Genomic DNA, 13,667 nt, shown 5'->3' with positions numbered 1-13,667 from the left:
GCACCATTAATCTGTTCACCATGTCTATAATTTTGTCATTTGAATAATGTTACAAAAATGAAATCTTTTTTTTTTACATCTTTATTGGAGTATAATTGCTTTACAATGGTGTGTTAGTTTCTGCTTTATAACAAAGTGAATCAGTTATACATATACATATGTTCCCATATCTCCTCCCTCTTGCATCTCCCTCCCTCCCACCCTCCCTATCCCACCCATCCAGGTGGTCACAAAGCACCGAGCTGATCTCCCTGTGCTATGCGGCTGCTTCCCACTATCTATCTACATTATGTTTGGTAGTGTATATATGTCCATGCCTCTCTCTCGCTTTGTCACAGCTTACCCTTGCCCCTCCCCATGTCCTCAAGTCCATTCTCTAGTGGGTCTGTATCTTTATTCCCGTCTTACCCCTAGGTTCTTCATGACATTTTTTGTCTTAGATTCCATATATATGTGTTAGAATATGGTATTTGTCTTTTTCTTTCTGACTTACTTCACTCTGTATGACAGACGCTAGGTCCATCCACCTCACTACAAATAGCTCAATTTCGTTTCTTTTTATGGCTGAGTAATATTCCATTGTATACATGTGCCATATTTTCTTTATCCATTCATCCGATGATGGACACTTAGGTTGTTTCCATGTCCTGGCTATTGTAAATAGAGCTGTAATGAACATTTTGGTACATGACTCTTTTTGAATTATGGTTTTCTCAGGGTATATGCCCAGTAGTGGGATTGCTGGGTCATATGGTAGTTCTATTTGTAGTTTTTTTAAGGAACCTCCATACCGTTCTCCATAGTGGCTGTACCAATTCACAATCCCACCAGCAGTGCAAGAGTGTTCCCTTTTCTCCACACCTTCTCCAGCATTTATTGTTTCTAGATTTTTTGATGATGGCTATTCTGACCAGTGTGAGATGATATCTCATTGTAGATTTGATTTGCATTTCTCTAATGATTAATGATGTTGAGCATTGTTTCATGTGTTTGTTGGCAATCTGTATATCTTCTTTGGAGAAATGTCTATTTAAGTCTTCTGCCCATTTTTGGATTGGGTTTTTTGTTTTTTTGTTATTGAGCTGCATGAGCTGCTTGTAAATTTTGGAGATTAATCCTTTGTCAGTTGCTTCATTTGCAAATACTTTCTCCCATTCTGAGGGTTGTCTTTTGGTCTTGTTTATGGTTTCCTTTGCTGTGCAAAAGCTTTTAAGTTTCATTAGGTCCCATGTGTTTATTTTTGTTTTTATTTCCATTTCTCTAGGAGGTGGGTCAAAAAGGATCTTGCTGTGATTTATGTCATAGAATGTTCTGCCTGTGTTTTCCTCTAAGACTTTGATAGTTTCTGGCCTTACATTTAGGTCTTTAATACATTTTGAGCTTATTTTTGTGTATGGTGTTAGGGAGTGTTCGAATCTCATACTTTTACATGTACCTGTACAGATTTCCCAGCACCACTTATGGAAGAGGCTGTCCTTTCTCCACTGTACATTCCTGCCTCCTTTATCAAAGATAGGGTGACCATATGTGCGTGGGTTTATCTCTGGGCTTTCTATCCTGTTCCATTGATCTATATTTCTGTTTTTGTGCCAATACCATACTGTATTGATTATTGTAGCTTTGTAGTATAGTCTGAAGTCAGGGAGCCTGATTCCTCCAGCTTCGTTTTTCGTTCTCAAGATTGCTTTGGCTATTCGGGGTCTTTTGTGTTTCCATACAAATTGTGAAATTTTTTGTTCCAGTTCTGTGAAAAATGCCACTGGTAGTTTGATAGGGATTGCATTGAATCTGTAGATTGCTTTGGGTAGTAGAGTCATTTTCACAATGTTGATTCTTCCAATCCAAGAACATGGTATATCTCTCCATCTATTTGTATCATCTTTAATTTCTTTCATCAGTGTCTTATAATTTTCTGCATACAGGTCTTTTGTCTCCTTAGGTAGGTTTATTCCTAGATATTTTATTCTTTTTGTTGCAGTGGTAAATGGGAGTGTTTTCTTGATTTCACTTTCAGATTTTTCATCATTAGTGTATAGGAATGCCAGAGATTTCTGTGCATTAATTTTGTATCCTGCTACTTTACCAAATTCATTGATTAGCTCTAGTAGTTTTCTGGTAGCATCTTTAGGATTCCTATGTATAATATGATGCCATCTGCAAACAGTGACAGCTTTACTTCTCTTTTCCGATTTGGATTCCTTTTATTTCCTTTTCTTCTCTGATTGCTGTGGCTAAAACTTCCAAAACTATGTTGAACAATAGTGGTGAGAGTGAGCAACCTTGTCTTGTTCCTGATCTTAGTGGAAATGCTTTCAGTTTTTCACCATTGAGGACAATGTTGGCTGTGGGTTTGTCATATATGGCCTTTATTATGTTGAGGAAAGTTCCCTGTATGCCTGCTTTCTGCTGGGTTTTTATCATAAATGGGTGTTGAATTTTGTTGAAAGCTTTCTCTGCATCTGTTGAGATGATCATATGGGTTTTCTCCTTCAATGTGTTAATATGGTGTATCACGTTGATTGATTTGCATATATTGAAGAATCCTTGCATTCCTGGAATAAACCCCACTTGATCATGGTGTATGATCCTTTTAATGTGCTGTTGGATTCTGTTTGCTAGTATTTTGTTGAGGATTTTTGCATCTATGTTCATCAGTGATATTGGCCTGTAGTTTTCTTTCTTTGTGACATCCTTGTCTGGTTTGGTATCAGGGTGATGGTGGCCTCGTAGAATGAGTTTCGGAGTGTTCCTTCCTCTGCTATATTTTGGAAGAGTTTGAGAAGGATAGGTGTTAGCTCTTATCTAAATGTTTGATAGATTTCGCCTGTGAAGCCATCTGGTCCTGGGCTTTTGTTTGTTAGAAGATTTTTAATCACAGTTTCCATTTCAGTGCTTGTGATTTGTCTGTTCGTATTTTCTATTTCTTCCTGATTCAGTCTTGGCAGGTTGTGCATTTCTAAGAATTTGTCCATTTCTTCCAGGTTGTCCATTTTATTGGCATAGAGTTTCTTGTAGTAATCTCTCATGATCTTTTGTATTTCTGCAGTGTCAGTTGTTACTTCTCCTTTTTCATTTCTAATTCTATTGATTTGAGTCTTTTCCCTTTTTTTCTTGATGAGTCTGGCTAATGGTTTATCAATTTTGTTTATCTTCTCAAAGAACCAGCTTTTAGTTTTATTGATCTTTGCTATCGTTTCCTTCATTTCTTTTTCATTTATTTCTGATCTGATCTTTATGATTTCTTGCCTTCTGCTAACTTTGGGGGCTTTTTGTTCTTTCTCTAATTGCTTTAGGTGCAAGATTAGGTTGTTTATTCAAGATGTTTCCTGTTTCTTAAGGTAGGATTGTATTGCTATAAACTTCCCTCTTAGAACTGCTTTTGCTGCATCCCATAGGTTTTGGGTCGTCGTGTCTCCATTGTCATTTGTTTCTAGGTAGTTTTTGATTTCCTCTTTGATTTCTTCAGTGATCGCTTCGTTATTAAGTAGTGTATTGTTTAGCCTCCATGTGTTTGTATTTTTTACATATCTTTTCCTGTAATTGATATCTAGTCTCATAGCACTGTGGTCAAAAAGATACTTGATACAATTTCAGTTTTCTTAAATTTACCAAGGCTTGATTTGTGACCCAAGATATGATCTATCCTGGAGAATGTTCCATGAGCACTTGAGAAAAATGTGTATTCTGTTGTTTTTGGATGGAATGTCCTATAAATATCAATTAAGTCCATCTTGTTTAATGTATCATTTAAAGCTTGTGTTTCCTTATTTATTTTCATTTTGGATGATCTGTCCATTGGTGAAAGTGGGGTGTTAAAGTCCCCTGCTATGAATGTGTTACTGTCAATTTCTCCTTTTATGGCTGTTAGTATTTGCCTTATGTATTGAGGTGCTCCTATGTTGGGTGCATAAATACTTACAATTGTTATATCTTCTTCTTGGATCGATCCCTTGATCATTATGTAGTGTCCTTCTTTGTCTCTTCTAATAGTCTTTATTTTAAAGTCTATTTTGTCTGATATGAGAATTGCTACTCCAGCTTTCTTTTGGTGTCCATTTGCATGGAATATCTTTTTCCATCCCCTTACTTTCAGTCTGTATGTGTCTCTAGGTCTGAAGTGGGTCTCTTGTAGACAACATATATATGGGTCTTGTGTTTGTATCCATTCAGCCAGTCTATGTCTTTTGGTGGGAGCATTTAGTCCATTTACATTTAAGGTAATTATTGATATGTATGTTCCTATTATCATTTTCTTAATTGTTTTGGATTTTTTATTGTAGGTCTTTTCCTTCTGTTGTGTTTCTTGCCTAGAGAAGTTCCTTTAGCATTTGTTGTAAAGCTGGTTTGGTGGTGCTGAACTCTCTCAGCTTTTGCTTGTCTGTAAAGGTTTTAATTTCTCCATCAAATCTGAATGAGATCCTTGCTGGGTAGAGTAATCTTGGTTGTAGGTTTTTCTCCTTCATCACTTTAAATATGTCCTGCCAGTCCCTTCTGGCTTGTAGAGTTTCTGCTGAAAGATCGGCTGTTAACGTTATGGGGATTCCCTTGTGTGTTATTTGTTTTTTTTCCTTTGCTGCTTTTAATATGTTTTCTTTGTATTTAATTTTTGACAGTTTGATTAATATGTGTCTTGGCGTGTTTCTCCTTGGACTTATCCTGTATGGGGCTCTGTGCTTCCTGGACTTGATTAAGTATTTCCTTTCCCATATTAGTGAAGTTTTCAACTATAATCTCTTCAAATATTTTCTCAGTCCCTTTCTTTTTCTCTTCTTCTGGAACCCCTATAATTCGAATGTTGGTGCATTTCGTGTTGTCCCGGAGGTCTCTGAGCCTGTCCCCAGTTCTTTTCATTCTTTTTTCTTTCTTCTGCTCTGCAGTAGTTACTCCCACTATTTTATCTTCCAGGTCACTTATCCGTTCTTCTGCCTCAGTTATTCTGCTATTGTTCCCTTCTAGAGTATTTTTAATTTCATTTACTGTGTTGTTCATTGTTGCTTGTTTCATCTTTAGTTCTTCTAGGTCTTTGTTAAATGTTTCTTGCATTTTCTCTATTTCTATTTCCAAGATTTTGGATCATCTTTACTATCATTATTCTGAATCCTTTTTCAGGTAGACTGCCTATTTCCTCTTCATTTGTTAGGTCTGGTGGGTTTTTATCTTGCTCTTTCATCTGCTGTGTGTTTTTCTGTCTTCTCATTTTGCTTATCTTACTGTGTTTGGGGTCTCCTTTTTGCAGGCTGCAGGTTTGTAGTTCCATTGTTTTGGTGTCTGTCCCCAGTGGCTAAGGTTGGTTCAGTGGGTTTTGTAAGCTTCCTGGTGGAGGGGACTAGTGCCTGTGTTCTGGTGGATGAGGCTGGATCTTGTCTTTCTGGTGTGCAGGTCCATGTCTGGTGGTGTGTTTTGGGGTGTCTGTGGACTTATTATGATTTTAGGCAGCCTCTCTGCTAATGGGTGGGGTTGTGTTCCTGTCTTGCTAGTTGTTTGGCATAGGGTGTCCAGCACTGTAGCTTGCTGGTCATTGAGTGAAGCTGGGTGTTGGTGTTGAGATCGAGATCTCTGGGAGATTTTCGCCATTTGATATTACGTGGCGCTGGGAGGTCTCTTGTGGACCAGTGTCCTGAAGTTGGCTCTCCAACCTCAAGGCACAGCACTGACTCCTGGATGCAGCACCAAGAGCCTTTCATCCACACGGCTCAGAATAAAAGGGAGAAAAAGTAGAAAGAAAGAAAGAGAATAAAATAAAGTAAGGTAAAATAAAATAAAGTTATTAAAATTAAAAAAATATTATTAAGAAAAGAAATTTTTTAAGTAAAAAAAAGCAAAACAAAACAAAAAAGGATAGAACCCCAGGACAAATGGTGAAAGCAAAGCTATACAGTCAAAGTCTCACACAGAAGCATACACATACACACTCACAAAAAGAGGAAAAGGGGAAAAAATAAGAAATCTTGCTCTCAAAGTCCACCTCCTCAATGTGAGATTATTCGTTGTCTATTGAGGTATTGCACAGATGCAGGGTACATCAAGTTGACTGTGGAGCTTTAATCCGCTGCTTCTGAGGCTGCTGGGAGAGATTTCCCTTTCTGTTCTTCATTTGCACAGCTCCTGGGGCTCAGTTTTGGATTTGGCCCCGCCTCTGCATGTAGGTCGCCGGAGGGTGTCTGTTCTTCGCTCAGACAGGACGGGGTTAAAGGAGCAGCTGATTCGGGGGCTCTGGCTCACTCAGGCTGCGGGGAGGGAGGGGTACGGAGGCAGGCCGAGCCTGCGGCGGCAGAGGCAGTGTAACATTGCACCAGCCTGAGGCGTGCCGTGCGTTCTCCCGGGTAAGTTGTCCCTGGATCCCGGGACCCTGGCAGTGGCGGGCTGCACAGGCTCCCCGGAAGGGAGGTGTGGAGAGTGACCTGTGCTCTCACACAGGCTTCTTGGTGGCGGCAGCAGCAGCCTTAGCGTCCCACGCCTGTCTCTGGGGTCCGCGCTGTTAGCCGCGGCTCGCGCCCGTCTCTGGAGCTCCTTTAAGCAGCGCTCTTAATCCCCTCTCCTTGCGCACCAGGAAACAAAGAGGGAAGAAAAAGTCTCTTGCCTCTTCGGCAGGTCCCGACTTTTCCCCGGTTTCCCTCCCAGCTAGCCGTGGCGCACTAACCCCTTCAAGGCTGTGTTCACGCCGCCAGCCCCAGTCCTTTCCCTGCGCTCTGACCGAAGCCCGAGCCTCAGCTCTCAGCCCCGCCCGCCCTAGCAGGTGAGCAGAGAAGCCTCTCGGGCTGGTGAGTGCCAGTCGGCACCGATTCTCTGTGCGGGAATCTCTCCGCTTTGCCCTCCGCACCCCTGTTGTTGCGCTCTCCTCCGTGGCTCCGAAGCTTCCCCCCTCCACCACCCACAGTCTCCGCCCGTGAAGGGGCTCCTAGTGTGTGGAAACCTTTCCTCCTTCACGGCTCCCTCCCACTGGTGCAGGTCCCGTCCCTATTCTTTTGTCTCTGTTTATTCTTTTTTCTTTTGCCCTACCCAGGTACGTGGGGAGTTTCTTGCCTTTTGGGAGGTTTGAGGTCTTCTGCCAGCGTTTAGTAGGTGTTCTGTAGGAGTTGTTCCACGTATAGATGTATTTCTGGTGTATCTGTGGGGAGGAAGGTGATCTCCGCGTCTTACTCTTCCGCCATCTTACCCCTCTCTTCCATAAATGAAATCTTGTAGTCTGTGACCTTTTGAGATTGACTTTTTTTTTTCACATAGCACAATACCCCTGAGATCGAGTCAAGTTGCCGTGTGTAATGGTAGTCTGTTTATTTCTATTACTCAGTAGTATTCTATGCTATGGATGTTTCTTCAACCATTCACCTATCATAAGATATTTTGGTTATTTCCAGTTTTTGAATATTAGAAATAAAGTGTTTAGGAACAATTGTGTACAGGTTTTTGCATGGACTTGAGTTTTCATTTCTTTGGGATAAATGCCCAGGAATGCAATTGCTGAGTGGTATGATAAGTACATGTCTAGTTTTGTAAGAAACTGCCAGACTAGTTTCCATGATGGCTGTACGATTTTACCTTTTCAACAGCAGTATGTGAGAGATCCAGTTTCCCTGCATTCTTCCCAGCATTTGGTAGCATCACTGTTTTATTTTAGCTGATCTAATAGGTGTGTAGTGATAGCTCTTTGTGATCTTAATTTGCATTTCCGTAATGGCTGCTGATGTTGAACATCTTTTCATGTACCTATTTGTCATCTCTGTATTCTTTTCAGAGAAATATTGCTTCATGTCTTTTGCCCTTCTAATTGCATTGTTTTCTCATTGTTGAGTTTTGAGTGTTCTTTATATATTCTGGACATGAGTCCTTTGTCAAATATATGGTTTGCAAATATTTTCTCCCAGTCTGTACTTGTCTTTTCATTCTCTTAATATTTTTACAGAGGAAATGCTTTAATTTTGATGATGTCCAGTTTATCTGGTTTTTCTTTTATGGATCATGCTTTTGGTATCATTTCTAAGAATTCTTCACCATTGCTAGGTCCTAAAAATTTTCTTCTATGTTTTCTTCTAAAGTTTTATAGTTTTACATTTTACATTTAAATTTGTGATCCATTTTGAGTTAATTTTTGTATAAGGAATGAAGTTTAAATTCAATGTGGGTTTTGTCCTGTTGTGTTTTGTTTTCATTTTTGCCTATGGATGTCTAATTGCTTCAGCACTGTTTGTTGAAAAGACTGTTTTATTTTATTGAATTGCTTTTGTACATTACGAGAAATCAGTTGGCCATACTTGTTGGGTATTTCTGGGTTCTTTATTCTGTTCTATTGATCTAAGTGTCTATCACTCCACAGAAACCACACCATCTTGATTATTACAGGTGTATTACCAGTCTTGCAATCAGGAAGTGTGATTCCTCCCACGTTATTGTTCTCTTCACAATTGTTTAGCTGTTCTATCCTTTGCCTTTTTATATAAATTTAAAAATAATCTTGTCTATATTTACTAGAATCTTGTTGGTTTTTTTCTAGGAATTACATTAAAACTACATGTCAGCTTGGGGAGAACTGACTTTACTATGTCGAATCTTTCATCCGTGAATACCATTTGTTTCTCCAGATTTTAGATCTTCCTTGATTGCTTTCATCATCGTATAGTTTTCGGCATATAAGTCCTGTACATGTTTTGTTAGGTTTACATCTATGTATTTTATGCATATCTATAAACCAACCATTATAATCTAAGTATTTCATTTTTTATTGATTGTAACTGACATCGTATTTTTAATTTTGGCATCTATGTTCATTGCCAGCATATAGAAATACAATGGATTTTTGTATACTAATGTTGTATCCTGTGACCTTACCAAACTTTCTTTTTAGTTCTAGGAGATTTTTGTAGATTCCTTGGGATTTTCTACGAAGACCATCATGTTATCTACAAATAAGAACAGTTTTATTTCTTCCTTTCCAATCTGTATGCCATTTATTTCCTTTTCTAGGCTTCTTTCATTGTCTAGAATTCCCAGCATCCTGTTGAATTACAGTGGTGGGAGCAGGCATCCTTACCTTTTTCCTAATCTTAAGGGAAAACATTCAGTCTTTCTCCATTATGTTACCAGTAGGTTTTTTTTTTTTTTTGCAGTATGCGGGCCTCTCACTGTTGTGGCCTCCCCCACTGCGGAGCACAGGCTCTGGACGCACAGGCTCAGTGGCCATGGCTCACAGGCCCAGCCGCTCCACGGCATGTGGGATCTTCCCGGACCGGGGTACGAACCCATGTCCCCTGCATCAGCAGGCGGACTCTCAACCACTGCGCCACCAGGGAAGCCCACCAGTAGGTTTTTTTTTTTTTTTTGCTGTACGCGGGCCTCTCACTGTTGTGGCCTCTCCCGTTGCGGAGCACAGGCTCTGGACGCACAGGCTCAGCGGCCATGGCTCACGGGCCCAGCCGCTCCGTGGCATATGGGATCCTCCCAGACCGGGGCACGAACCCGTATCCCCTGCATCGGCAGGCGGACTCTCAACCACTGCGCCACCAGGGAGGCCCCAGTAGGTTTTTTATAGATGCTTTTTATCAAGGTTAGGAAGTTAGTTCTGCTCTATTACTAGTTTTTTGAGGATTTCTGTCATGAGGGTGTTGAATTTTGTCAGATGCATTTTCTGCATCGGTTGATATAATCATGTGTTTTTTCTTCTTTAGCCTATTAATATGATGTATTACATTGATAGATTTTTCAATATTGAACCAGCCTTGCATTCCTGCAATAGACATCACTTGGTCATGGTGTGTAATTCTTTTTGTATATTTCCAAATTCTATTTGCTAATATTCTGTTAGGGAATTTTGTTCTATATTCATGAGAAATGTTGACCTGTAGTTTTCTTTTTTATTATTGGACTGATTTTTCATCTGATTTTTTATCTTTTCTATATTTTTTGAATACATTTATGTATCATTTATGCTAGCAGTGGTCTACTTCAAGTATGAAAAAGGTGAATAACTTTGCAATAAAATACTAAACACAGCTGAAAGTATTGCTTTTTATAGATAAGACTTCACTTTTAAATTAACATTTAAATTTGTAAGTATGTAATAGAAATATTATTTTCCCATCAAAAGTTATCAAAATTCTATCAAGGGTAGTTGAATTATCTTCAGCTAACTAAGACCATCTTAGGACATATATTATTTCAATAGGTTGAAGAGGACTTTGTACCAAGTAGCTTAATAAAATCTTAGGAAATATTTAAACATATCTTCAGTAAAAGGGGTTATTTAAGGTCTGTTTCTTAGTTATAACACAGGCAAGTTATATTTCACAATTTGATTAGATACATGCCTTCTTGTCCTTTATCTCAGGATTTGCCAGTTCTGTATACATCACATAAAATCAAAGTCACTATCATTAAACTGAGATCTTCTTTTGCCATTAATAAAGAATTGTGGTGTGGATTCATGGTTAAGCTTCATAGTTTGTCGAATGTGTATGGTATATTTGTAATGAGTAAGATTGTACATGGTGCACCCACACATAAATGTATACATATATAGTATATGTGTGTGTAACTTTTCAAAAAGTAACTTTTTGCCTCAAAAAATTTCATGAGTAAAACCCAAGTGGATGCCTAAAACTATTCCTAGTGAATTTTAAAAGCTAGTTAATAAGTGATAATTTAAATTAAGATGTAAATCATGACTGTGTCTTACTGACATGAACAAAGCTATCTGAAATGATAATTTTTGAGCATCCATGACATTACCTTGACAATCTAGAATGAATATAACATCGTTTATCCTATCTATCTTCTTAGAACTACATGAAATAATAGGTATTTTACAACGTATTTTGAGGAATGTTTCTATGTGCAGTTCTTAGGAAAGGCATAGTTTCTCTTGTTCCAACTTGTTCTAATTTTACAGGATTCAAGCGAAAACTCGAGAATTTAGGGAGCGACAGGCTCGGGAGCGTGACTATGCTGAAATCCAGGATTTTCATCGGACATTTGGCTGTGATGATGAGTTGATGTACGGGGGAATTTCTTCCTATGAAGGTTCCATGGCTCTCAGCACCAGACCCCAGAGTCCGAGAGAAGGGCATATGATGGATGCTTTGTATGCCCAAGTGAAGAAGCCACGGAATTCCAAACCTTTACCTGCAGACAGGTAGGCTCCTGGAGCAGTCAAGGTATTGCTTCCAAATCAACTTTTATGTAGTTTGTGACAAGGGAGTAGATTGTTCATCAATTCTCAGACTAGAACTGCCTTTTATTAATGGCCTTTTAAAAACCCTTGTGTCTAAGAGTATTGAGTTTACACAAATCAAAGCCTAATGGAAGAACAGTAGAGATTTTGATAGCTTGTCTCATGATCCCAAAATATGTCATCTTGTTTTAAAATGGTTTCAGATGGGAGAACTAACCTGTAGTTTATAACTGAAATAAGAAGCAAACTTGAAACTATGGTTCTTCTATTTAAGGCATATTTCCTTTTATTGCTAGGAGAGCCTCTAGTCGTGGTAGTTAAATAGATGGGCAATGACATGATTTGTTCCAATTATGATTGATTTGGGCCACTTTTTTTTTTTTTTTTTGGTGACATGATTTCATATCATGAAAGAGTTAGTGAATGAGATGTATAGTATAGCCAGTCTTCAAATTGCTTGTTAATAGCCACAGACCACAGGTCTGACTGTGTATATTAGTGTAGCACAGAGGAGTGCAATGCTGACCCTATGTTAATGGTTATATATTTATTTCAAATTTTATCTGAAACAATTTAGAAACAGATCTTCAGCTCCTTCATTTATGTATTCAAGCACCATATAAAGTTTAGTTCATGAAGAAAATAATATTCATTTCTTTTTATTTGAAACACATGCATGCTGTCATCATAAACAATACACTCATTCCATCCCATCTTGTAGTGATGTCTTATAATCATTGCTGTATAGTGAAGCTAGGCTTTAAAAATAGTAGGTCTCACTTCAAACTAGTGGTTCTTTAGCACACATCAGATACCTGGAGGGCTTCTTAAAACACAGTTGGATTAACCCTTCCCCAGAATTTTGATTCCGTAGGACTGGAGTGGAGCCTGAGAATTTGCATTTCTAACAAATTCCCAGGTCTGATGCTGGTGCTGTACTTTATGAACCCCTACAAGACTAGAGATGTATTGGAATTCCTTTGTCTCTAGCACCCATGTGTTATTTGGCTGCTTTATTTTGCAAGCTGTCTATGTTTTAGCTATTTACTTGCAGCTATTTTTAATAAGGGTTTGCAAAGGCAACAGGTAACTCTCAGGCAAACCCAGATAGGAGTGTTTTAAAGAGTAGCAAAAGGAGAAGCAGATCTTAGGGAAAGCTAGTCAGATTGTTGTTCTGTTCTTTCTTTTTGGTTTGGTTTTGTGTGGTTTTAGGGTTTTAAAAAATTGTTTTAGGAAGATCTATTTGGTGTTGATTGTAATGAGTGAGGCTTGTAAGTTAACATAGGAGGCTTCTGGTTTACTTAAACCCCTTTGGTGTCCACTGTGTTTATTATCTAATATGGATGTATCAGGATTCAAAGAGTAAGGTTATTATCAGCGAGTGACATTTTCTTAAAAAACTTCTACTAGGTTTTTGCTGTACTTGTGAAAGCTGTTTGTCAAAGGTCAAATAGCACTTGAAGGCCGTGGATGCCCCATGGAAAGTGTTTTCTTGGGAGAAGGCACAGCAGCAACACTGGCACTGCCAGTTAGTAACTCCTGGAGGAACTAAAAGAAAATGAGTTAACGTGTTATTGATCATTGATAAAAATATTGATCATTTTCATCACCTTCCACATCTAGTTTGAAAATCTAAAAGATTGACTTACAGTGATTATTCACATGACTCAGAAATCCCCCCTGACAGAGATGGGAGTCAGAAGGGGTCTCTCCAGCTCCTGGGGTCCAGAAATGGTTGCTTTAACCCCCCGTTTAAACCCCAGTGCCCTACAAGAGTCTAAACCTCCTGAAGATCTCTGCAGATTTTCAAAAGGCCTTCTGTGTCCAGGGTCCTGACTACTAGGGTCCCCAGCATCCCAGCCTGCAGGCTCAGTTCTGCCCCAAGCTGACCTCAGACTGAAACTCAGCCTCCTAATTCATTTCCATCAAAATCCCACTCAGCAACACATTCCAGAGGAGACTTTGGTCTTGGGGAGAAGAGCTCAGAATCACATCATACACATCGGTATGTTCAAAGCCCCTCTCAGCCTCACTCAGGCACATCCCAGACAACTGTGTGTCAGAGATTTTACAGTTCTATGTATTAGTGTCCCAGAAGGGTGATTGGACTACAGACTTTCTAAGACGTGTCCAACTCAAGAGAGATATAATTAATTTTTTTTAAATGGATCACAAATTTATGTTTTGTGTTTTTGTAATTATTATTTTTTCAGAGAGTAAGCTGTCCATTGAACAATGATTTCACTAATCCAAAAAGTTGGGAATTATGGCACCTGTAAAGTATTTCTTCATCAACCTATAATTGAATTTGCATTTGGTTTGGAAATAATAGCATCACCTCCATTGCCATTTTCTGTCAGAGTAAAAGCTGTAAAAAAGTGTTTCTCAGACTTGAGTAGCCTAGAGACTCTTTACAAGATGATCTCTTGATACTGCCACATAGAGTTAAATTGTTTTGATTATAATGTTACTTAAATATGTATAAAAATAAAATAGGGCCAAA

The 13,667-nt window shown here is 38.8% G+C and overlaps 1 protein-coding gene across 13 annotated transcripts in view; it reads left to right on the top strand.

The window, feature by feature from the left end:
* Positions 1-13,667, top strand: part of PARD3 (par-3 family cell polarity regulator) — a 629,984-nt gene that overhangs the window by 459,151 nt on the left and 157,166 nt on the right. For all 13 annotated transcript variants that reach the window (XM_082620041.1, XM_082620034.1, XM_082620050.1 and 10 more), the window contains one exon: positions 10,883-11,125. In XM_082620041.1, the coding sequence (XP_082476167.1) occupies positions 10,883-11,125 (243 nt within the window). The remainder of the gene's footprint in view (positions 1-10,882; positions 11,126-13,667) is intronic.

Source organism: Mesoplodon mirus, assembly GCF_964341445.2.
Source record: "Mesoplodon mirus genome assembly, chromosome: 4".
NCBI classification, from domain to species: domain Eukaryota; kingdom Metazoa; phylum Chordata; class Mammalia; order Artiodactyla; family Ziphiidae; genus Mesoplodon; species Mesoplodon mirus.
Note: the sequence above shows the minus strand (reverse complement) of the source record. Positions and strands in the feature narration are given on the sequence as shown.